Genomic DNA, 26,296 nt, shown 5'->3' on the forward strand with positions numbered 1-26,296 from the left:
TGATCCTTGTCAAACCCAAATTCCTAAATATAACCCTGTCCAGGTTAGATTCCTAGATAAGGCATTAATTTTGACTTACAATCAGTTTTACTTTTCTTTGACATTGACATTTTCTTAGAACAATGTGTGCTCCATAAAGAACAAAAAATCGATATAAATCCAACTGAATGAATAAAACTCTAAGATTATTTCATGCAAGCTGTGGCTAATGGAAAGCATACCCATTTGCAATCTCAATAAATCTTCAAATGTGAACTAAGAGTAAAAAGATAAAAGTTTTGGACTCCCACCTTTCAGGAATTCGAAGCTAATCTCCTAACATTCTCTTGACTGACACAAACTGCATTTTAGAGTCTGCTTGCTACTGTTCTCTAGATGAACCATTTGAAACCTGTTCAGAAAGTTTCCCATAAAAGCAAAATCTTTTTTGCTAATTCCAGATAGAAGATCTTTCTGATGAAGTCTTCTCCCTAAGACACAAAAAATATGAAGAGAGAGAGCAAGCCAGGTGGTCACTATGGGAACAAAGCAAATGGCATAGAAGAAACAGTAGGCAAGTATTTTAAACTTAAAACTCAAAAACATGGAATCCATGTGGAATGAACAAAAATTCTGCATGAATTTTGGGGGGCCATTAAAAAAGAACACATAAGGATGTATCAGTGAGTCGTGTACAAGTATACGTACTGGTGTGTCACTTCATGTACTGCTGTATTAAAAATATATTGGGCTAAGTACATGAGGATAAGATGAGTTTCTGTATTTTACTCTATTTATCAGGTTTTCTATCAGTATGAGGAATAGATTTAACTGGCAAATAATATAAAATGTATCTCTATATTTAAAGTAGGTCATTTTAATCTACTCTAACAGTGGACCTAACACTGGGGGATAGAATTAGATAGTCCATTTTAACATAACTATTTCCAAATTAGCAAGATTTAAAAGAAAAATTCAAGAATAACTGTCTTATGTAACAGGCAAATAGTCTAAAGTACTTTTAAAAAACACAGACTAACCTTTGGGGAAGGGAAAATAAATCATAAACATAATTAATAATTATGTATTTGAAAGAATCTCTAGTAATAATCATTTACATGATTATTTTTAATATATCCCAAACTCATAAAAACAAGATCGTGTTAAATATAGCAGTCACTTCAGTGAAGGGGCATCTCTCATTTAATTAATGCTATTAAAAATACCTTTCTCAAGATATCCAGGCTTGCTATAAATCCGTGTTCAGAGTTCTCCTAATATAGATGAGATTATGAATTCTCATCCTTTCCCACATTCCAAAGGTAAAACTTTCCAGAAATACAGAGGGAAAGATGAACTGAGACATTCATGGATGACATTATAATAATCATAGAATACCCTAAGAACTCAAAGACTATAAGGATCAAGCAATTGCTGTTTCTTGTCTTGCGGAAAAAAAAAAAAAAAAAAGAAAGAAAATCAAGTAATAAAACCTGTTATTATAAGTTGGCTAAATATTTAATAAAGCCTTTGAGATAAATATGTAAATATGATTTGACTAAATATTTAAGCGTTTTAAACAGGAAAGTAATAGCACCAGAAAGGTAACAGATGAATTTTTAAAATCTTTTGGGTGGAACTATGTAAAGCAAAGATACTATGTTTAATTTAGTGATACCTTTGGCCATAAAATGTTAAGATCTCAAGAAATTAATATTTTCTTGCTAGGGCTTACAGTAAAAATGTTGAAGGACAGGACTTTCTTTTGAAAGAATGCCCTAATGACTTCAGTAGCGGTCAGCAATGTGCTGCTGAAAGTCCTCCTGATCTTCCTTCAGAGCACCATGATCTCTATGCACATGGCTCACCCTTAAATGAAAATCAAGAAATTACAGTAAGTATGACTTTAATTGCCTCTTAACTTTTGTGTATGTAGAAATTGCTTATTGTAAATTGTTTCATCACTACATATTGAATTCAGCATAGTTCATTCAGCATAGTTCATTCTAGAATAATAAGAATCAGATCTGTATTGCAACACTCTAGTCCACCACTAACTATAATCCCTTTTTTTTCTATTCTGTCATTAGCAACTTCCACCTACCTACTTGTTAGGTAATACAGATGTTTTCATTACAAAATAAATATGACTAATGGAGAATAGCACCTGCCATAGTAAATGTTAACTGCTATTTCTCTTCCTCCTCTTACAGTTTTTACTTGTCTCCCCATAGATCCAGTTCCTACCTTAAGGGGAGTGCTTTCTAACACTGCATCCATTTGTGCACCTTTCTTCATAAATAGGTGTTGAAAAGAAAGAACCAGATCTAGAATGGAGAGTGGAGACTATAGAAATTAATAGGCAAGTTGCAGCAAACTCAGGGAAAAAAAAAGTCAGTAGGTATCTTAATAACAATGGGATGGAAATGAAGATATGGAGAAATAGATTAAACTTAAAAAAGCACTTTGAAAGGGGTTTTCCTAAAATACTCTTTAGGCTGAAAATGAAGACCAGTCCCCTGTGACAGCCATTTCCTCTTGCCGACAGAAGCAAAGTGAAACAATGCCCCAAAGTCATTACATTTTCAGTACATCCCACTTTGAGAGATATTTAGGTCCAAATTTGCTAAAAGAATAAGTTAGTATATATTTGACATTTACATATTACTTGACACATGAACTTAAATTATTTGAAACTTAACTGAAAATGTTTTCCCTTTTAGTCTTTGTGGTGGGAACGGCGGTCTTTTCCACTGAAGGATGAAGATACGGCAGCTTTATTATGCCAAGAGGATAAAAACAATCAGACTGAGGTGTCAAGCACAGCTTTCCATGCTGAAGTCGTCTGTACCAGCGCACCAGAGAATGGCCACCACCCCAAAAAACAGCTAGGTGGAACAGAAGAGTATAAAGCCTTTGGTCTAGGAATTACTAATGTTAAAAAAAATAGGTGACAGGCTACAGGTGAAGAAAATGATGTAACTGAAGGGAAGTCAGGAGGGGAAAAAAATAGCCCTGTTCTGGATCTCCCATCCACCTCTGGTCATACTTCCAGAATAACAGAATGTACTGCATGTATTTACCTTTCATGCTGTTTATGGGGAACAGGCAAGATTGTTTCTTTACCTTCTTGAACCACAGATGTAGCTAGCTTTTTACCTATAGACAAATGCTAGGCATCTGTGTTTATCATATAAATTACAAGCACCAAGATATTAACTGCTGCAATTTGATGTCAAATCACATTATTGGGTAATTTTTAACATCACAAACATACACACACTCACCCTTGCATTAAATGAGAGCTATTTTCTTTCCTATTCACATGGTAATTCACTAAAATTGCCTCAAAATATATTAATATACAAATATACATATAAAATGGGCATGCACGCGCGGGGTTTTTAAATTACACTGGCAGTGACCCACTACACTTAAAATTGCATGTACCAACTTGCCCTATGAAATGTAAGCTGCAATAAATATAAAGCACGTGTTTCCTCTGATTAAAAAAAAATTTTTTTTGAAAGTCTTGACTATGGAGAGGGAGTTATTTTTGTTTTTTAACATGTTTAACCAAGAGAAGTTATTTATGGAAATTCTTATCACAGATAATAAAATACTCAATTTATTTAAAATCAATGATATCTGTTGGACTGACCACAGGCTACTTTCTGTTACTCCTAACAGAATTGAGACAAGCAAATTAATTATATATGGGCGCACTTTAAAATTATACATCTTTGAAAACACCAATTTAAAATGTGCAATAAACAGGAAAGTCCTTCATTATAAAATGTAAGCAATGGTTTAATTCTAGTCTAGAAATACTGTTATATTTCTAACTAATTTGATCCTTCTTTGTCATAGCTTAGTCAAATATCTATTCTGACTTGCATCCTAGATTGTGAATTAGAACTTCTCAGACGCCAATACTTCAATATTTGATACTGAGATTGCACATTTTGAGGCTATTATACTATATTTTTTTCCTATGTGAAATATGAGGACAATTTGTATGAATCACTTGGTCATGTAAAACAGTTATTCAAGTTATAACACTCATCTAACTGAAATCCTGACCATTTGGCCTAGACTATGAAATTTGACACAAAATTTTTGTTTAGGAATGGAAATTATACTGGTCCCTATAAAAGGGGATAAAATTCAAATTCAATACTGACAAAACTTTTCCTTGTAGTTTCACTGTACATTTATTCTTAAAGAAAAAAAAAGCCTGACATACAAGTTGTCCTGGCAAAAAAAATTCAAATCTTTGTCTTGTCTGATATTATAATCTTCTATGTAAGTTTTTTAATTAAAGTTATTTCTATATGCCTTGTGTTGTATGATTGGTTAAATACTACCTATTTATGGCATACACTTCTCCTAAGGCAAAGTACAACTTTTACCTTGTATAGGAAAAAAAAGCCTAAGCAAGTTCTATTACATGGATAGGTTATCAATGTTCTTATTTTTTGAAACTCATTTCTCAGAACTCCCAGCAGCATCAAGAAATTTTATGATACTGATCCTATTATTTTGTGCCATAATTATTACACTGAGAATATTTAGAAGAATGAAGTAGCTGATACCTACTAATCTCTGTATAACTGGGAACAGTTATAAATACCGAGTTTATGGATTAACACTACCACATCATCTCTTGGCCTACTTGGTCTAAGAATAAAATATATATCCCTAGGGTAAAGATCTATAAATCCATATTTTTATCAGTCATCTGAACTACTACGAGTAAAGATTGACTGGAAATGAGACAATTAAGTAAAAGAAGCTTCTTTTACCTAACCTATTTCCCAAAGGTTCTAGGGGCAGGGTGTGGCAGGGGGATTGAACAGATCAGAAATACAATGTCATACTGGATCCTTCCATGATACCAGCCTATCACAGAGCTTTAATTTCATTTTTTAAACAGAACAAAATACCTGTCCTGCCATTTGTAGGAGTAATGCATAGGTTTAATAAGATTATACAAAAGTACTTTATAACCCATGTTCACATAAACTTACATTGCTATCTACTACTTTGTGCTGAGCATCCTCTAAATTCTGGAAATAGTACTAGAAGCTTTCTGTATATCAACAATTATCTCTTTTAATCTTCAATTCAACTCTGCTTGGTGGTTATTATAGTCAACATACAAATGAAATCAGAAGTGTGAAAAGGTTGGGTGATTTGCTGAGATCAAACAGCTAGAATGGCAGAGTCAGGATTCAACTCAATGAATACCCAAAGCTTTACTCTTTATCTATGGAGAGCTAATACAAAAGCATTTATTTAATGTCCTTATGAATGCTGAATGAGATTAAGAAAACCAGGAATAGGAAAGAATCACAAAGAAAACATCTCAATAAAAATCTATGCTTGCATTTTAGAACCCCTGGGTTTCATAGGACATTGCCTTTACAGTTTTTGATTAATCAAATCTAAGGTGATAAGTGAAAAATAAATGTTCAGATCCAAGACCACAGTATGACATCCTGCCCAAGCTTGTATTTTTTAGCTCCACACTACTCATATTATCAACCATATAAACAAATCACAAATGACGTGAAACAGGAAAAATGTAAGGGCTCCCTTTGCTTTTGGAAAACAGCTGTGAAACAATAGAACATTATTTTTAAAAACATGGAAAAAAATTTTTCATAGTAGCTAATGTCTATCCACTTTAGGCGTTATGATACATTTCTTTTTTGTAACCTTAATACAGCCCATATTTTCACTCTTTATAAAAATCAATTCTATTAGAACAGTTTTTTAACCACACTAACCTTTAAATTGGATCACCAAAAAATGTTGTATACATCAATTTCTAACCTCTTAGAACATTCTGCACAATAGATTTTAATCACTGGAATGAATAATTGCTCAGAAAAGCAGCATTGCCTCAACCTGGTATGATTTGGTAGTCAATATTCCTGTTTTCCAGTAAAATGGTTTCATGAACACAAACTCTGGATTCCTTATGATTTCATCGATCAAGAGACCGTTTCTGAGCAGCTTCTGAGCAAACATTTCTTAGTAAGTTGATCACAGATCTGGGGTCTTCACTCCTCATAATGGCACTGCCAGACACAATCATGTTAGCTCCTGCCTGGAAGAAGTAAACACTTAGGTTAGGCCTTAAATGAAGAAGCAGAAGAGCCTACAACAGAATTCTACCATTGCCTACCCCAGCACTTGGTCCAAAATCCACTTTCAGATAAGCAAACTTAAGCAATCTAGTTCAAAGATGTAAGAAGTTATAATATTCACAAGAATGTAAAATTATTTTTTTAAATGTGAATGTAAATTTATTTTTAAATGTATCTTAAGAAATCACTGAACTTTTTGTTAAATCAATTCTCAATAAGTTACACAATTGTCTTTGCTAATAGATAAAATTTTTAATCCTTTAATCTAAAATTCTATTAAGGTTTCTTCCTCAATATATACCAATGCCCCCAGAGATACTAAAGAAACAATCTTTTAATTATTTATATGAATTTTGGGAAATTCTGAAAGGACAATTACCATGAAAATGTTAATATTATCCATATGACATCAGCAACATTGAATCTAAATGATTTCTCACTTTGTGTCAGAAATACTTCTACCCTAACATTCCGGAATGGTTTTAATAATCTAGAAAAGGTTTTCAAAATGATAGTTTGAGATGCAAAAGCAAAGAAATAAAAATACATTTAAAAAAACAAAGTACGATGCCTGCAAATTTAGTTCTGAACTTCCCAGGATATGACATGAGAAGGGAAACTCAATGTGTTATTCCTTGCTAGAAAGGGGAGCTGAGGAACATTTCTCCAGTGTTACACTATCACTTTATGACAAAACATCACATCTCTAACACACTTCTCACAGAAATAAATTTTATAGGGTTACCACTTAGTATGTCTCTTCATTTGAGCAGGAATAGCATAATAGCAAACAGTTAATACAAAGCAATTCCACAAGGGTCAAAAATTGATAGTTATGTATCAAGCATTGGGGGAAAAACCAAACAAAATCTCCTACAGTGGCTACTGTAGGAGAATCTAGAAGTGCAGATACACAATACTACTGGATAAGAGTAGGCCTCACAAGCATTTACCACCTGCAGTGCTACAGAAGGGATGCCATCCTCTCATGAAGGTGAGGCCCAACTAAGCAGGCTGGTTATCTAGATAAAACAAAACTAGAACACTTCACCTCTATGTAGAGGACCAAGTGGGTACCAGGCCTAAATTTTTGTCAAAATGGTCCTAGCCTGTTTTAATGAGGAACAAATTACAAATATATCTAAGTTCTAAAAATTAACATAATAACTGAAAATTAAATTTCTCTTTTTTTTCCCTTTGATGAGATATCTTTTCTTTCCCTGTTTTAGAAAAATTTCTTAGTCCTACGAACATAATGGTCTTCCAAAGGGATAGTATTCAACATATTCTTTTTCTACAAAGAACTTTCTTTAGCATTACTGATATAACCAAGATTTACTATTTAACAATTCGTCACTTTAAAAATTTACTTATTGGTCTTTAGTTTCTTAATTCTACATTTAAACAAATAAAAAGAAAGAGAAAAATACTTTTCTAAGAAACAAAGTCAACTTAGGAAATGTAGGGGAAATCTCTTTGGCCCACAAGACAGTGTCTTACAAATTTTATCTGACAAGAAATTGGTCTAGTCACAGTCAAGGAGCAGTCTCACCTCTGCACATTTATGGACAGTGTCAGGACCTACTCCACCATCGACCTCTATATCCAAAGATGGGAACTGGGTCCTCAACCAATGGACCTAGATATACATGAAGAAATAAGTGACTCCTAAAGTGGATATGGGGGAAAACCAAACAAAATCAAATAGTTATACTAGCCATTATAACTCCAAATCTCCAAATAACTACATCAAAACATACTGGGCACACTTGTTCTTTAATGTACTGAAACAAATTAAGCTTTATCAGAGTGGTTTTGTTCTGTTTGCCAAATGGCATTCAATTTGCCATGTCTTTAGAGACATGTAAACAAGATAAAAGACAAACCCTCTATATTCAAAGAAAACTTCCAAGGGATCTAAAGGTTAGAGAAAGTTTTGAAAGAAAATTTCACTATAGGGATACATCAGCTCTGATTTTAAAACCTAAATCTACTTCAGTATTTGTCATCCTGTATTACAACAATCTGTAGGCACCCACATCTCTTTTCCCTGTGATAGGATGACTTAATAGACTAGTCTTTCAACATATGTTTAGTGAAAGAACACATACAATAAAATTCTCATCCCAGAATCAAATATTTTTTTTTTACCTTTGGCATCATATCTTCCATGAATTTCTGCCCTCCAAACCCAGGTTCCACTGTCATAACCAAGGCCATATCTATTTGATTAGCCCATGGTGCCAAATACTCAACTGTAGTTCCTGGTTTGATGGCAAGGCCAACCTATAACAGAGAAAAAATTGCTACATCACACTAACAATTAGTTTACTTATTATTGTGCATATTGGGCACAGTATAAATACCATTTTTTTTAAAAATAGAATAATAAATGGAATACATAGATTACTTCATTAGTGGCTGTCAAAAGTAAATGGTTCTACATGGCAGTAATTTTCATAAAATATTAGTGGCATATGTAAATCCTATCTGATAAACAAGTCTCATTCTTAAAATCCTAGCTTTACAGCTGAAACAGGTGCTTACATCAAGTCTTCTTTACCTGCCACTTCTTGCTTTCCATCAAATCTGCCAAATCCTGAAAGGGAATAGTATAAAACATTACCATCAATAACTTCTTACCTTCATCCCATTTTCCCGGATGTCTTTAATCAAAGCCCCTGGGTTCTCAGTGGCCTCTAGATGAAAGGTGTATTGATTGGCTCCTGCTACAGCCATTGGCTTTACCCACTGTTCCGGCTTAGACACCATCATGTGCATGTCTAGAAAGAAAAGACATAGCTTCTAAATATTACTGGAAGGAAAATACCTGGCTCATACAGTTGAAATCAGTCTGTAGTCTTTGCCATTTTGAATGTAAACTCTCCTGGCATGACGGAGACTTAACAGTTATACTTCAAGGTAGTTTCCCTTTATCCTGAAGACAGGTTTGCTCAAATTCATTTGCGGAAAAAAAAGAAAAAAATTCCAAAGCACATGCTGCTGCACATGAGTGCCACTCCAGAAACACAAACAAGTCACACTATTTGTGCAGCCTTGCTTTCTCTTAGAGAGCTAAATTTTGTGATTCCATTTATTCTTTCAACAAACTTAATAAACATTTCCTGCACCATTAACTATTCTAGGCCATAGGAATAGGGCAGAAAACAGGGTATTAGTGGCTGTTTCTCTACTATCACGGTGATTACATTTTTTAGCAGCAGAGAAAACCAATAAAATAAGTAAAATATAAACAAAGTTGGCAGTTAAATAAAGAAAGTGTGTCTGGGATCAAGGTTGTCCAGGGATAAGAAGATGAAGTCAGAGAAAGGAATGCAGTGAGGAAATACAGCACAGAGATGGGCAGGCCCTCAGGTTTTATTCGAAACAAGAAGTGAAAAATACCACAGGATTTTATGTTAAGCAACAAGGTCCAACCAAGGAGGCCAGATGGACATAACCCAGGTGAGGAAGGAAGATGGCAGCAATTGAGGATTCTGGGTATGTTCTGAAGGTACAGCCAACAAAAGGTACAATGGATTTACATGTAGAAGACAAAAGAAAAGTTGAGATGGTACCAAGGATTTGGGCATGAGCAATTAAAACAGAACTGCTGTTAACTCAGTGGCAGAAGATTATGGGCCAGAACAGATTTCAAGTTGACCAGAAGTCTGATATTCAACCTCATTCTATAGCACGGGCATGGCCTTCTTAAGAGAACTTGCCTTAAAAAACAATAGTGGCTTGTGAGAAGGGAGGAGGCACTTAAAAGAGGCTGATCAAGAAATAAGCCTGTGAAGAATGATAGGTGGTAGTGAGGAGAGTTATTTTGCTAGAGAAAGTACATTTCTGATATTCAAGTAAAAAATTCTAATATTCCAGAACTTAACTAAGAGTTAGTTCAAATAAAAGTCCAATAAAGCTCTGGAAAAAATATTAGGAAAAGAGCACATGACTTAACTAATGAAGCCAAGATTAAAGTCTGCTATTTCTAAATGAGCAAAAGTAACTAAATTAGAACATATTTTAATAGGTAAAAATTTTTAAAAATGTATTCCTCTGTTGTGTCTTATTCTTTGCTATTATAAACAAGGAAAATTCAATCCAGCTTAAAATAACTAGTTTACTCATTCCTTAAATTACCAGACTGATTAGTCAACCTTACTGAATCTCTAGCACACAGTAACTATTAGCATCTCTCACTGGAGAATCTCCACAAGTTCAGGGAATCATAGTTCAGTGAATCTGCCTATAACGAACATAAGACTGGCAGTTTTCAAACTTTCAACCACCAGGCTTCCTTTGTATTCTTAAAAAATACTGAAGACCCCTAAAAACCTATGTTGATATGGGTTGGACTTTTTTTCTTTCTTCTTTTAGTTGTAGTTGGACACAGTATCTTTATTCCATTCATTTAGTTTTATGTGGTGCTAAGGATCAAACCCAGGGCCCCGTGCGTGCTAAGCGAGCGCTAGACCGCTGAGGGACAATCCCAGCCCAATATGGGCTAAATTTATAGATATTAAATGTATTAGAAATTCAAACTAATACATTTTAAAGTATCTACTTATTACTTTATTTAAAAAATTAATAAACTGAGTAGATACTCCTTATCCATGGCCTTACTTTCTGCAGCTTCGTTTCTGAGGTTTTCTATAGTTAACTGTAGTCTAAAACTTATTAAATAGAAAATTCTATAAGTAAACAATTCCCAAGCTTTAAAATCACATAACACACCATCCTGCTCTGTGATTCATTTCTCTGTCCAGTGTATCCACACTGCACACACTATCTGCCCATTATTAGTCACTTAGTAACTGTCTTGGTGATGACTTGTACAGTATCACAGTGCCTGTGCTCACGTAACCCATATTTTACTTAATGGACCCAAAGTGCAAGAGTAGTGATACCAGCAATTCAAATATGCCAAAGAAAAGCCACAAAGTGCTTCCTTTAAATATCATCTCACATTATCCAAGAAGAGTAAATACAATAAGATATTTTGAAAGAGACCACAGTAACATAACTTTTACTATAGTATAAATGCTACAACTGTTAGGTGAGGTGTAGTAAACCCATTTTCAACTTAAGATACTTTTACCTTTACAACACCCTGAGTGGCACATAGCCCTACTGTAAAAAAGGAGCATCTGCACTTAGAAACTGTCAAGCTCAGAGGAGTAAGAAACAAGTTTTCTAATATTCTAATTTTCTATCCAAGCTCTATCTGGCTATAAAACTGACAAAGTATTTTTTTTAAGGACAAGTTCACCTTATGAATTTTAAAGAAAATATCATAATATTCATGAAATATGCACCTAGTTCAGATCATAACTCAAACTATGGCAGAAGTGGTTTTCCTTAAGAAAACCATCATAATTGAGTATGCAACCACTACTTTACATGTATTTCCTACTCTGCCACACAAATATTAAAAAGACATGTGCTCAGGGGTAAGAGTTATTAAAATCAATAATCTGTACTGTCTCATCAAGGACACTTACTGAAAAAACACAGCAAAGAAGCATGAAGTTACTACTGGTATAATTCAATACCCCTCCACTGATTTGGGTTAAGCCACCAGCAAATTAAGTCACCACTGCTTTTGCACTATCAGTACAGAAAGTATCACATATTATGAAAATAGTTTTGATCTCACAGATGACCTGAAAAGATCTTAAGGATTTCCATGGGTCCCGATACCACACTTGGGAATCCATTGATTTAGATAATAACAAGCACAGATTTCTAATCAATTTTTCTCAGATGCTTATTTGTACTCAAAACTAAGCATGAACAGTTAAGAACTTAAGAAGTTGCACATACAACCTGTGATCTAGTTCCTAAAATACATTCATGTATCAATCACCCAATAGTCAAGATCCAAGAATTAAACAACAACAACAACAAATGCTTAATATAAAAAACAAAGATCACAAGACCTAAACATTAAGATGTACAGAGTTCATTCACCTTTATTTTAGACCAAACTCTATAGTGATTAATTAGCAAGCTTATCAGCAAACAGCTAAGAAGGAAAAGCAGAGGGCATATGGTGGTAGCAAGAACTGGAAAGAGGAAAGTCAATAACAGGAGAATATATAGACAGTAATGACACATGACCCTAGGAACCCACAAAAAATGAAGAGAAAAGGAGAAAACAGTAAAAAAGTGTTTTTAAAATCCACACAAGAAAGCCAAAAGCAGAAAACTCTGGCTACCATAAAATGGGAGCAAACAATGCTATTTATTTATCCACCTCTCAGAGCAACAAAAATGATTCGAATTCGTAAAAAATGAGCATTTGTGGTACCATAAGTTGATTAAAAAAGTAATTTCAGAAAATTCAGAATCTTCAATTTCCATGAAATAAATGGCTTCTAGGCCATCTATGAGTCAACTGATTCATAAATTCGGTCAATTATACTGAGTCCTAATCATGTATCAATGCTTCTTTAGGAGAACCACAGTAAATGAAGGAGATTCAATCTCTGCCCTCATGGGCTCTATAGTCTGGTTAAAGTAATCTCAGACCAGAGAAAGTTATAAGAAAATCAACATGGTAGTAAATGTATAAAGGTTAATTTACCACAGGTGCTAAGAAAGGCCTCTCTGAGAAAAGGACAAATGATCTGAGGCCCAAAGATGAGGCATTCAACCAAGTGAAGAGCTTTCTAAGCAGAGATTAGCAAATGCCAAGGCCCTGAGGCAGGAAAGAGTTTGGCTTGCTACTAAAGTCAGGCCAGTGAAGCCCCAACACAGGAAGAAGGGCTGGAGGGAAAGGGGGACGGGTACAGGATAAACTGGAAGCTAAAAAATCAATCATCCCCTTTTCTTTGATCTGAACAACATAATCCAACATCAGATGACATAACACTTACCAAAGAAAGGGTCCTGGCCTAGCTGCTTTCGGAGGCTTTCTACCACAGGGTGACCAAAGGTGATGTTGGGAACAAAATGCCTACAAGACAAACAAAATCTCATTCTGAAAATGTTTTCAATTCAGTTTTTATGTTTCTCTCAATATGAATTCTGATGGGGGTAGAAGGGACTGGCTGGGATTGCAATATTTTTAAATTTAATATCATCAACATGAAAATTAAACTAATAGTAACTGGACAACTTTGTTTTGCAAAGCAACAGCTCCTAGATATCTCAGAAATGTATAATGCCACATACATCTTCATAACAAATTAGAAGAATTTATAACCATAACAGGGAGAAATGGAAAAATGACTAAATAAAAAACCCAAAAGTTTATGACTTGCCCAAGTCACATACTAGTTCGCAAAGTTCAGGACACTGGCACATATTTCCTGAGTCATAGCTTGTCACAGAAATTTGTGGCTACTTCTAATGCAATTTCACTGGGCACTAAATGACAATTTAAATTGTCCTGAAGATAACCAGTAAAAAAATTTGATGTTTTTAATAACTACCTTTTAATGAGAGTTTACTACATGCCAGGCATTGTACCTTCATTTCATCTTCACAATAGCCTAACAAAATTGATACTACTATTATCCCCACTTGAAGAGAGCAGGATAAATAAAATCCTTCAGTCAATAATCTGTGGAGAAAGGATTCATATTAAGTGTCTGATATCAGACCCAAGGTACTTAACCTTTCACCTACCCCACTAACTCCTATTATGCTACTTGCTCACTTAAACATTTAGCAAAATCTTCTACATGCAAGTAACCATGCTGGGTGCATAAGATATTGTGCTTAATAAAGAAGTATGCTAGAATTCCTCCATACCCTAAGAGAGTTTACATTTTCAGCTCCCTTTACCTCCATGTCAGCCCATATGATTAGTTCTCATCAATGACCCCTGAGTAGTGGTATAGGCTGAGAATCCCTAATCTGAAAATCCAAACTATTTCAAAACTGGAAACTTTTTGAGCACTGACTTGATGCCATAAATGGCAAATTCCACTCTTCACGTGAAAAGTTGCAATCAAAATGCAGGCAAACTAACAATACCATGTAAAATTACTTTCAGAAGTGTATAATATGTACATAAAACATAAATGAACTTTATGTTTAGACTTGGGTCTCATTCCCAAAATAACTCCTTTTATTTACATGTAAATATGATAAGAAATCCAAGATATGGATAAGGGACTTTAGATAATGACTATTCAACATGTATTCCTTTCCTACTCTAACTTTACCTTTCTGATAACAAAGCCCTTTGGGCAGGAGAGCCTCAGGATGGAAGGGGAAGGACACACACTCAATGTTACATGAGTAAGAAATAAGATACAATGTTACATTAATGTAATCTGGGTTTTCAGAACATTGAACAGTAACAAGCAAGCAATACATGATTATAGGTAAACTGACAAAAAAGTATTACACAACATTAAAAGAAGATCATAAGATTTAGAAATCAAGATTTGTAAAGATGAGAAAAGAAATGAAGCAAAGGTTTAAAATGAACCAAAGGAAAAATGAAGCAAGTTATGTTCAAAGAAGAGGTTAAAGGTGTTAATAAGTTAGGTATGAAAAACATAGGAGGTGGGTTAAATCACATTAAGGGAGTCAAATGCCAATCTCAGCTTTTCAGACTTCATCCCACTGAAAATACAAAGTAAGATTTTTAAAGCAAGAATACTAAATAAGATTTGAATAATAAAGCAGAAAGAGGACTGAGCAACAAATTGCAAAAAGAAAGATAAAAGGCTTGTTAAGTGGCAAGAACAGTAATGACAAGGTCAGGCAAAATTGATAGGATGTGTCAACTGATTAGATGTGAAGTGTCCGGGAGTAAAAGCAAAGAGAATAAAGGTTGACCAATGTAATTCTGCAACCTGTACACTCAGAAAAATGAGAAATTATATCCCATCTGATTCAAATGTATGATATGTCAAGATCATTATACTGTCATGTGTAACTAATTAAAACAAATAAAGATAAATTAATTAATTAATTAATTAAAAGGTTGAGCTTTTAAGTTTAGATGACAGAAACAATGAGTGTTGATACAAAACAAACTTACATATATTCCAGGCACAAGTTCTAAACACTTCCCATATATTAAATCTTTAAAATCTCACAACAACCCTATGAGATAGGCACTACTATCTATTTTACAGACAAGCAAGAGGCCCAAAGTCACCCATTCAATGAGTGGCAAAGGTAGGAGTTCAACACAGGCTTACCTAAATTACTATGTTCATCTGTCCCTACAATGACAACTAAGGGGAGAATGGGGGAAGGTCAGGATTCAGGATGCACCTGAGGACAGATAAGGTGGATCAGGACAGATATTTTTCATTTACTGATATGTTGGCCCTTGTAGGCTAACTTCTAGTATCCAGACAATTATTCTAGCGTTTGCCTAAGAGCAATTGCTGTCAGGATTACAGACAGATGAGGTGCTTAGGTTACTTAAACCAAAAATAAAGACCATATAAGAAGGCAGCAAATCTACTAAATATTTCGCAATGCTGGAATTAAAAGATTTTGATTCCCTACAGTGTTCTCTGAATTTGCTGTGTGGCCTTAGAGGTAATTTTGTTGTCTGAACCTTAGATTTCATGTATCATGAAAATATGATAACATCATGAAAAAGTACAACTCAATACATATTTACTAGCAAACACAAGCATAACAACTATAACGACTAACCACCAAATTATGTGACCAATTTGTGCTTCTGAAGATCAGTTTAATACACTGGGTTCACTAAGTATCCTGGAAGAATAAAATACACTTAATAGACTCAGAAGATATGAAAGGCTTGTGTCTAAGCCCTAACAAAAGAAGGCTACAAATTCAAGCCTGAAGTCAGAATGTCCTGAATTTGCCTAGGTAACCACACAGAAGCACCTGATACAAATGGTTTACAGCCTTTACTTCAAGCTTACTGACTCCAAAGGGGACCCAAGAATCTGAATTTCTCAAATGCCCCAAGAGTTCTTATCAGACCAGCATGGAAAAGACTAAATTATTTCACTCTCACAAACAGATATTTCATGAAAAAGTCTGATTTATTATTATCTCATTATGCCTTTTTTCCCCCTTGAAAGTAGTTTCTGAACTAGTCTATAAAAAATAAAATGTAATAAAAAAAGTATTTCTTCTTCCCAGAGACTTACTGGAATTAAACTATAACTATAGTACAGAAATAAAATCATTTTCTCTCTCGTCATATTTCACTGTCAATCTTTAGCTTTACTTATAAATTCTGTAATAAATTCTATTTCAGAAAAACAAGTTGAAGGTGGTAAGGAGGACTAAGGTTGATATAAAATGTACCCAGACCAATACCAGAAATCAAATTTCCTGTTAATCAGGAGTCACAAGCCAATGGGAGTTGGCAGATAACATCAAGGAGCAAAACAGAGCAGATGGGGATGAAGGAGCAATGAACACCTGGATGGACTAAAGGTATTTAGCTCTAGCCAACTGTGACCTTGCCAGAGTGCACCCAGGGCTGGCAAATCTTTGATTCCACCCTCCCAAGATTAATGTGAAATCTCCCAATTTCAAATTTTGTTAATAGCTTATTTGCTCTGTTCTCATGCTTAGGATCAACACATTCCAGTCACTGCCCTGTCATGATGCATGTGCATTTTCCAAGGTATTTGTCTAGAGAAGTAACCTGTCCTTTATTCCACACACAAGTATATAAGTGCCCCACCTTCCACAGTGATCTCCAAACTAGTGTCCGACTTTCTAGATCAAAATGTTTTAATCAGGAGAAAAACTGAGGGCCTGGGTGAGGGAGACTAGAAAACAAGCAAATACAAAGTGTGATGTTAGATGATATTAAAAGGGCCAGGGAATAGAGAAACAGATGGCTGAGGATGTAGCTCAGTGGCAGAGCACTTATCTAGCACATGTGAGATACTGGGTTGGATTCTCAGAGGAAGGAAGGGAGGGAGGGAGGAAGGGAGGGGAAAGAAAGGGGCTACGTCCACCTACAACTAAAAAAAATATTGGGGAAGAAAAAAAGAGAGAGAAACAAAGGGAAACTAGGAAGGGAAGGTTCTCACTGGCCATCTGCAAAAAGGGAATCTACAACCCCACTTTCATAACCCTGGCCTAGGAGACACTGGAGCACATGGCTTATGGGCATTGGCTGAACCTCCCTAAACAAATTTTCTCCACTATAAAAGACACACAACAATTCTTACTTTTAAAGGTGTGTGAAGGTTAAAAGGAAAACTCTGCAAACTATATGCAGGTTTTATTTTTTCCAAACCAGTTTCCTGGCAAAAGAGTGTCAATATAAAACAAAATACTTTATCTTATTTAATATACTCAGGGTCTGCCACAAGGAGGGGAGTGATTCCCTAGAGATTTCTCCTATTATGATTTAACCCCTCATTCATTTATCAATGATAACTAAACTTGTAATGGTGTTTACTGCAGAGAATACCTAGATGAGCAAGAGAGAGGGTAGACCCTGTTTCCAGGAAGCTTTTTCAGTGTAAGAAGAAAGGCAAAAAGTAACAAAAGTAAGAGTATAAATAATGAATTACTCTTTGAGGACAGAGAATGTCTTAAATCATTCTGTCAGCCCAGGACTCATAAAAAGCATTTAATTGTTGAGAGAACACCAACTATTACATTGCTTCTAAGGCTGGCGCCACCATTTTCTAGTAACAAGACGCAACTCAGTGTCTTACTCCTCCCTGTCAAAATGTTGGTGATACAATGGAGTATTACTCAGCCACAAAGAAGAATGAAATTATGGCATGTGCAAGCAAATGAATGGAATGGAGACTATCATACTAAGTAAAATAAGTCAGACCCAGAAAGTCAAAGGTTGCATGCTTTCTCTAATATGTGGAAACTATTCCAAAATAAAGAAAGAAAAGAAACAGGGGTGGGGGTTGACCTCTATCAAAATAGAAGAAAGATCAGTGGAGTAGAGAAAAGGGATTGAGAGAGAGGGAGGAGGGATGGGTTAAGAGAAAAACATTTGACTCAACTTTCCTATGTACATATATGAATATACCACAGTGAATCTCACTGTTATGTGAATTTTTAAAAAAAATTTTTTAGTTGTACGTGGACACAATACCTTTGTTTTGTTATTTATTTTTATGTGATGCTCAGGATCAAACCCAGTGCCTCGCATGTGCTAGGCCAGCGCTCTACCACTAAGCCACAACCCCAGCCCCTGTCATAATATTCTTGATTGGTGAACCGAAACAAATTATTTTCCTCATCCATTCACTTACCCATACATGGCTTATTTCAAACCAAATCGCTTTCTGTGTCACACTCACAGACATGCATGTAACCTGTTCCATCCTAAGACCCCTAGGTGTTCTCTTAGCCTTAAAAATGTAATTAACATCTCTAAGGTACACACTCCAGTTAGTGTATTACCTGTGAGAGTTGAGGGCTTCCAAGCAAAGCTTTTAAAAGCATATACAGAATTACACATGACAGTAAACTAAAAATCAAGCTTTGAGAGAGGTAACACTAACCTTCTTATACAATAAGCCTATCATTCTTAGTAATCTGAGGTCAAGGCAATGGCATCACCAGTTAGGAAAATTTGTAAGGTAAAATGTGAAAGAGAAACACCACATCCAACCACACAAAAGAAAGGACAAAACTCTACAAGTGACAGTGAAGTTAAAAAGAAACTCATTAATCATATTTTGTAAATAACATCAATTTATAAATGTGAATGAGGGCATGTGGAGGTTTTCACCTATTTCAAATAAATTTCTTTTTCCTTTCTCTTTTCTTTTTGGTACTGGGGATTGAACCCAGTGGCACTTAATGACTGAACCACAGTCACAGCCCTTTTTATTTTTACATGGGGCTTTGCTAAGTTGCACAGGGCCTCGCTAAGTTGCTGAAGCTAGCTTTGACATTGCGATCCTTCTGCCTCAGCCTCCCCAGAGGTTGTGATCACAAGCGTGCAGCACTGCAGTGGCTGCAATAAAAATCTTCTATCCCAACACACCGTAATGAATTGCCTAACAGTGCAGACCAAAGAACTACAGATAATTCGACAAAGGGAAGATAAAAGTTATTAAAATTCTGTCACAAACGTCTATGATCTTGAGGGCCTCTTACTGTTTTCTCTCCATTTCTTTCCTCATTTTGTAACCAACTTAAGAAACTTGTATTCTGATTCCAAATAATATGTTATAACTACAGTGCTTAAAATTTACTTACAAAAAACTGACCTCACTGCAGAGCAGGGTGCCTGAAGAAAAAATAGATAGGAAAATCAGAATTGGAATAAGGATACAACAGTTACAGAGAATTTATTATGCATCAGGCACTGTAAACTTATATTTGCTCATTTTGTCTTCCAAACATACCTAAGCATAGGTTCTGTAAGTATTCCCATATTTTTCAAATAATGAAACTGAAGCTCAATAAGGTTAAGTGGCTTGTCCAAGGTAATCCGAGAAGTGACAGAACTTGGGCAATTTCCCTTCAGGTGCCAAGCTCTTAATGGTTACACAAATATGTCTCCCCAGCTTTACCACTAACTAGCTATATGAGCTTGGGCAAGTCATGCCTATCCCCTTGGGCCTCAGTTTCTCTACTGTACACGAAAGGGCCTGGAGATTTAAGGTCGCTTCCGGGTCCTAAGACCACACGTTACGTGGGGGGAGGGGAGGAGTTGAGGTTTGGGACCAGCCCGCAGCCCAGGATGCTGCGTCAGGTCAGTTCCAGCCAGGGCCTTCAAGCTTCCCACCCCATTCCCCACCTCAATACAGTGTTCAAAGTGAGGCGCCCCCGGTCGTACAGGGACACCGTGCACCCAACAGGCATTCAATACAGGTGCGCCGTCCCGCCCCCGCGCGGCAAGCCCGACCCGAGCCCCGAGGAGTTACCCGTCCATTACATCCAGGTGCAGATAATCTGCCCCAGAGTCTAGCATCCGGAGGCACTCAGCCCCTAAATTGGCCAGGTCGCTGTTAAGGATGGACGGGCCAATCTTGCAGCCCGACGCCATGGTGCTGGTTCCGTAGTGCTAGTTACCCCCACGAGTCCGCGGCTAGACGAAAGCGTCACCACGATTGGGCGCGCAGCCCGGGCCCCGCCCTTTCCCCCCGTGCAGTCTTCCGGACTCTGCCGGAAGCAGTGCCCTGCGGGAAGGAAGTCCCGCCTCCAGCCCAGGGGCAGGGGCAGGGGCAGGGGCGGGGCAGGGGCAGGGGCAGGGGCGGGGGCGGGGCCTGATGGGAGTCCTTTTTCCTTCTCCCTCTCTTGACACCCTTACCTTTCGCGGTACCCAGGAGTTTCTTGATCTTCCTCCGCTTTTCTTTTTCTATATTTTATTCTCCTCGGCTCTTGACCTTACTTCTCATTTTGTTTCTCCATTATTTGCTTATGCGTTCCTTTCCTCCGCAGCTCCTGTGTTTGCCCTTTAAAAACAATAACCACCTTTCCCCTGTGCTTTCTCATTCCTAGAACTTTTCTCACAAGTGGAGCAATTCTGGCTGTGCCAGGCTTTAGCAGGGTTACCCGGCAAGTCACTTCTCCATGCCTTGGGTTTCTCATCTGTAAAGACAATGCGCAGTGTTTAGAATTGTTGTGAGGATTAAATGAACAAGGCCAGGTGATGAGCCTTGTCTGGTGCCCAGTACAAAATGATGTTATCATTAGTATCCACCTTTCCTGCCCCTCGCCCACCTTTGTTGTTGTTGTTTTTCCCTCTCAGCAATACTCATTGACATAAGTGACACATTTGGTTACTGTTCAGACACAATACAGAAATGAATAAGTGTCCTGCTGCCAAATGTGTGAAGATCCTGGGTCCTCAAAAGAGATGGAATTAAAACCACATGGAGGAAAATGGATTTAGCAAGAGCAATTCTAGGGAGTAAGGAGAGAGCACTTCCTAATTTGTATTAAAGATATAACTGATGTGTTAACTGGGCCCCCATGGTTTTTATGGACTGTCAGAGGATAATCAGGTCTTTAACACCCCCACCGGGACATCTACCAGTCATTCCAGCAGGTCACAATCTGGGCAGTGAAGGCAAATTGGGGTACCTGACTCCAATGCTCTGGTTCTGCTTTGTTTGAAAGGATGGAAAGCTGGGGTAGAATAAAGCTGGAAGGGGTGGGGAAAGTGCCTAATTGGAAGGTAACCTCAGGCCAGACTGGAGGTTAAAGAGGGACAGCAAGACATTAACAAAGGCATACCCCAGGGATCCAAAATGAATATTTTCCTGAATGAGCAAACGTTTTCTTCCTTATGGTGAGAAATAAAACTCAGGCATATTAAATGCTCTTAGATTTCTTTTTATTATATGTGCATATTCAAACACAGAAGTCAATATCTTTCATAAATATCTTTCATAAACATTTCAGTATTTATTCATATGCATTTTTCCATGCTCTTTGGTCATTCAATATTCACAACAGACTTCATAGTCATCTGAGGGAAGTTGGCTGTGTAGTCAATCCTTTGTTTTACCTATAAAATGGCTAATAAAGGACTTTCATCCTGTGGTCACAGTGACAATTAAAAAATATTATGGAGGTACATAGATCTGTAATCCTAAATGATCCTAAAATAATATAAGTAAATTTGTCTTAAACTTTTCCAAACACATCCTGCCCTTGTTTTATATTCTCCTGAGTGTCAAATCAAAGTTTGCTTTTGAAATGCTGCAGTTGAGACCCACTAAAGTAAATGAGGAAGTGGGGCATTTTACTCACTGCAAGACACAAGGCCATGGAATTGGAAGTGTGAGGTCACAGGGCAACAGCATGACTTGATGTGATAGCAGCAATTCCAGAGACTGTGCTCTATTAAAGTGTATAACTTGAGGAAGGATATTTAATTCATATTTTGGACTGCCATTCTATTCATTTTTGGCCCTTTCTTTCCTATAGTTCTCTACCTCTACGTATGCTCTATTTTCTTAAAAATTCTCAGAGCTGGGCAGCAGAGTGGAGAAAGTTCTTTCTTAAAGGAACAGATGCTAAAGAAGAGGAGATGTCATTCTGTCTAAGATATTCTTGGAGGCTTGAAGTAGCAAACCATCTACTCCCAATCTGTGCAACATACCCTAATCAGATCACCAATACTGCAGACTCTACCCCCAGCAACACCATGTGCCCATTCATGCCTTTGACACTGTAGTTCTTAATGTCTTGGGACATGCACCCAAGAACTAATTTCCTTTTATGAAAAATCAAATACTTTATCTAATAGAATTATAGAAAGCAGCAAATACTGAAAAATGAAAGTAAAATGATTACTATAGAAAATTTGGTATCCAGGATTTGAACCGGTTAAATTGAATCTGCATATTATGTATCTATACCCACTGTTATGGATAATACATGTTTATTCCAGGGTCTCTCAAATCTTATTTTCTGAATAAGCAACCTTTTTGTTGTGTCCAAGTTTTTATACATGGGAAGTGGGTGCCTATATTTTTTTCCTCTGAATAAGACAAATATCAGTAAGTAACATAGCTTAAGAAATGATCTATTATTACCATACTGTATTTATCATATGTAATAATTAACTTTTAGTCAAGTAGTCAATAATATTTTGAACAATACAAAAGATTGTCAATTACCTTGAACTTTTTTCTTAACTTCCCCAACTGTTGTTTTTAAAAAATAGTTATTCCTTCAAACTCCAGGTGACAGTATTCCTGAGAATACTTCTCATGAGGGTCTTATGCACATACATATAGATACTTTAGCCATTACACTTAAACATTCAACACATTACATTCAACACATTTAAGGACACCTCCAATGGAACAGACACACACATCGTCAAAAATCTCAGTAGTCCCAGTATGAAAACATTCCCACTCTGTAAGCCCCTGTTTCCCAGAATGGGAGGGTTTTTTTTTTTTTTTTCTTTTTTTGCAAGGTATGACATGATTTAGCTTATTGAAAAAGTTTCTAACAGAATTCCATACACTTGAGTGAAAGAGTTGGACTAAAAGGCAGAAAGACCAGCAAAATCATGTTCAAAACAGCTCAATACATTTAAAATATATATATATATATATATATATATATATATATATATATATATATATATATATATAAAAGATATTTAGGATGACCCCTTACTTTTTAAATATTTGATATACCATAGAGAATTTGAGTCAAAAGTCAAGAAACTGGAACAAAGCACACACATATAGAAAGACTCACATAGCCCAGACAATTGTAATTACCAAACATAAGGCCTCTAATGCTAATTGAGCAGCATGATTTTTAGCAGGTAAAATATATCAGAATCAGAAAACCACTTATATGTCTACTTTTGAACTTGAGAATTAATTCAGCATTAAGTGTAAATAATGTGAAAATGTTATAAAACATAAAAGAGGCCATTTACCTCCTTATTTTTTCTGAATTTTGAGATTTTAAATTTATTCTTTTATCATTAACTCACAGATAGCTTTCATTCTCCTAATAAATGGGACCATAACCCCAAATTATATTTGAAACTGTAAATTATGATATAACCAGTGCCTATTTAATAAGCAAGTCTAACAGAAAAATAATTTTTCTTTATAACTAAGGTGGGTTTAGTAGGTTTCCTCTTTATATACATATACATTTCACAGTCAACATAGTCAACATTTACGTATATAGAATGTATTTTAAATCTCAGTGTAATAAAAGTTTATGTTAAACTTTTACTTCAGGACTAGAAAATACACACACTCACCCAACCATACCAATTTAGGTATGCATATGGATTTTTTTATGTGCAGTAGTTATGTAACAATTTTATAATGTAGACTGTTAAAATTACAAAAATCTATTTTGTATTCTTTGATGCCCAGCCCTTTAATAATCCACTAGATATTGGCCTCAAAGCTTTCCAAATTTCATACTTTATCTTAAAGTAATTGAACTTCAAGTTAAAAGCCTATTTGTAAAATGTACAAGCTGAGTGTACAAGCTGAGTGTCTATGAAGAAATGGCTAACTTTATATATTTTTCCTCATAAACATAGATGTCCCAAGGATCATAAGAGTATTTTTACTATTGAGAAAAAAGTTATTTTACTGAACCAATTCTAACAACACTAACTTTAATGTATGAAAATATGCCCTGAAGGGCAGGCACAGGATACCACAGGGATGCCATAGGGGAAAGTAATCACATTTCCCAATAAATCCGAATCTTGGCATGGGTGTAGTCAGGGCTAAAAGTGGGAATACTACCTCTTTTGATCTATTATATTTACATGTAGATTTTAGAATTATATAGCTGTTTAGATTCTTAATTCAGAATTATAACTGATAATTTCCAAGTATTCTCTAATGTGATTATGAAATGGAATCATCTTATGGCATCAGCATTCTGATTTAAATGTGCACTGAAAATGACAGTTGAAAAATAAATTTTGAAAAGTCCACAGCTCTAAAAATAGTATTTTTTCTTCTTCTAAATGGCTACATTGTTGACCAAAACAAAAATGGCTGCAGGCTTATTTGTTATTTATTCACCCCAAACTAATATTCTCTATATTGATTATTATCATGTAAATCACTACTTGTATAGCCACCTGATTTAATATTTTTGAAGCTATAAAAATAAACATTTGCATGAGATGTATAATGTGAGCAACCTCAAAAAATTGCATTCTTTTCTTAGAATATATTATTTGTTAATATTCCTGTGAAAGCAGTGCTCTAATAGTATAGACTTTTAACTGCTCAAGGCTTCTTGAATCACAAAGTACAGTGAAATGGCTCTTTCCCCTTATTCTTCCCTGGTTTTTCTGGTCTTTACACAACTAAATCCTTTTAGCCTTTGATTTTCAAGATGTTTATGAAACCTACATTACTAGGTATATTAGCAGCAAAATCTACTCAGATTTGTGCCGCTCATTGGATGTAAAGTGCTGTTTTATAATTAATCTTTTTAATTAAAAGCAAAAGTATTCAGCTTTCAACAGAGTGATCCTCTCCCTGTCTTCTCTATACCTTCAATACTAACAAGATACAGAACTAAACATGAGACTCATCTAGGACTACATCTGTCTCCCCCAGCTCAGGAGTAAAAGTGAACTGGCTAGACAACAGGGGATTCTCCATGCCATTTTCCTCGCTGATGTGAAGCACAGTGTCTCCATGCTGTAGGAGGCTGGATGTCTCAAGGCCTGTGAAGTCATCAGGGTCTGAAAGCTGAGGAGAGAGGGGGCTGTGTGCTGCAGCACCTTGTGCTTCTGTGTCCTCCTTCTTTTCTCCTTCTTCAGTGGGGAGGGGTTCACTCTATGATCAAAAGGATCATAACATTGTGAACAAATAGGATGGATGCCAGAGAAGAATATCAAAGTATGTCGTGCAGCTATAACTGGACAAGGAATCAGAAAGCTAGTCCTGGTTCTAGCCTTTGTTACTGGTAAGATCTTACATAGACCCCTTTAGCTTTCTAAGCTTCAGTTTTCTAACCTGTAAAATGAGCAGAATTTTTTATCCTGCTTATCTTATTGACACTGAAGATCAAATGAGATAATAAGTGTTAAAACATTTTTATATACCTATACAAAGGTATATAGTAACATTGCCCCTTAGTTTTCTTTAAATACCACATTAGAAGAATGTGATTCCTATAGGAATTTACTTGTAAAAATCAAAAGAAGAAAAAAAATGTCAAAATAAGAAAAATATCAAAACAATTAAGAGGAAGATCAAAAAAAAAAGTTCCTTTCATCTTACAGGAAACAGAAGGCTCTCAATGTAAAGTCTTCATCTAAATTATTAATTTTATTTATTTTTTCATTGACTATCCTTCAACTAGGTATCATACACCTGTTTTCAATGGTTATTTCAATTGCAAAATATTTTCTTTAGGTTTTTGTAATTAAGATTACAAAGACTTCTCTTGGTCTTTTATAGTTTGGATATGAGGTATCCCCCCAAGTCTCCTGTGTTTATGTGGGAATGTTTGGAGGTGAGATAATCAGCCCATCCTATTGTGAATAAACTGAGTGGTAACGATAGGTAGGTGGGGCATAGCTGCAGCAGGTGGTCACTTGAGATGTGCCCTGGAAGGGTTCATCTTCCCTGCAGCCCCATCCCCTCCCTGGCTGTCATCAGGGGAACAGCTTCTCTGCTGCAATGTTCTGCTTTACCTTGGGCCCAAAGCAATGTACTCTGCTGACTATGGACTGAGACCTGTGATACTGTGAGCCAAAATAAACTTTTCTTCCTCTAAGTTGTTCTTGC

At 35.9% G+C, this 26,296-nt stretch overlaps 3 protein-coding genes across 11 annotated transcripts in view; 1 reads left to right on the plus strand and 2 right to left on the minus strand.

The window, feature by feature from the left end:
* The window catches only part of Kansl1l (KAT8 regulatory NSL complex subunit 1 like), a 132,038-nt gene extending 127,721 nt beyond the window's left edge, over positions 1 to 4,317 (plus strand). For all 4 annotated transcript variants that reach the window (XM_027941646.2, XM_071618845.1, XM_071618843.1 and 1 more), the window contains exons 13-15: positions 441 to 553; positions 1,708 to 1,873; positions 2,703 to 4,317. In XM_027941646.2, the coding sequence (XP_027797447.1) occupies positions 441 to 553; positions 1,708 to 1,873; positions 2,703 to 2,933 (510 nt within the window). In that variant the 3' untranslated portion in view covers positions 2,934 to 4,317. The remainder of the gene's footprint in view (positions 1 to 440; positions 554 to 1,707; positions 1,874 to 2,702) is intronic.
* A 1,156-nt stretch (positions 4,318 to 5,473) lies between these two features.
* Positions 5,474 to 20,176, minus strand: Rpe (ribulose-5-phosphate-3-epimerase). 4 transcript variants are annotated; one of them, XM_027941648.2, is made up of 7 exons: positions 19,972 to 20,176; positions 19,301 to 19,320; positions 13,016 to 13,095; positions 8,778 to 8,917; positions 8,286 to 8,420; positions 7,687 to 7,773; positions 5,474 to 6,094 (listed from the first exon to the last, which is right to left on the minus strand). In XM_027941648.2, exons 1-7 carry the CDS (start codon positions 20,080 to 20,082, stop codon positions 5,972 to 5,974), a joined length of 696 nt encoding a protein of 231 aa, XP_027797449.1. In that variant the 5' UTR covers positions 20,083 to 20,176; the 3' UTR covers positions 5,474 to 5,971. The 4 variants fall into 4 exon arrangements, with proteins under 4 accessions (XP_027797449.1, XP_071474947.1, XP_027797452.1 ...); XM_071618846.1 differs by having other exon boundaries at positions 19,290 to 19,320; positions 19,972 to 19,989; XM_027941651.2 differs by having other exon boundaries at positions 19,961 to 19,975.
* A 4,899-nt stretch (positions 20,177 to 25,075) lies between these two features.
* The window catches only part of Unc80 (unc-80 homolog, NALCN channel complex subunit), a 192,481-nt gene continuing 191,260 nt past the window's right edge, over positions 25,076 to 26,296 (minus strand). For all 3 annotated transcript variants that reach the window (XM_027941959.2, XM_034635733.2, XM_027941958.2), the window contains one exon: positions 25,076 to 25,339. In XM_027941959.2, coding sequence (XP_027797760.1) covers positions 25,076 to 25,339 — 264 coding nt within the window. The remainder of the gene's footprint in view (positions 25,340 to 26,296) is intronic.

The sequence above is a fragment of the Marmota flaviventris genome, chromosome 11, assembly GCF_047511675.1.
Source record: "Marmota flaviventris isolate mMarFla1 chromosome 11, mMarFla1.hap1, whole genome shotgun sequence".
NCBI classification, from domain to species: domain Eukaryota; kingdom Metazoa; phylum Chordata; class Mammalia; order Rodentia; family Sciuridae; genus Marmota; species Marmota flaviventris.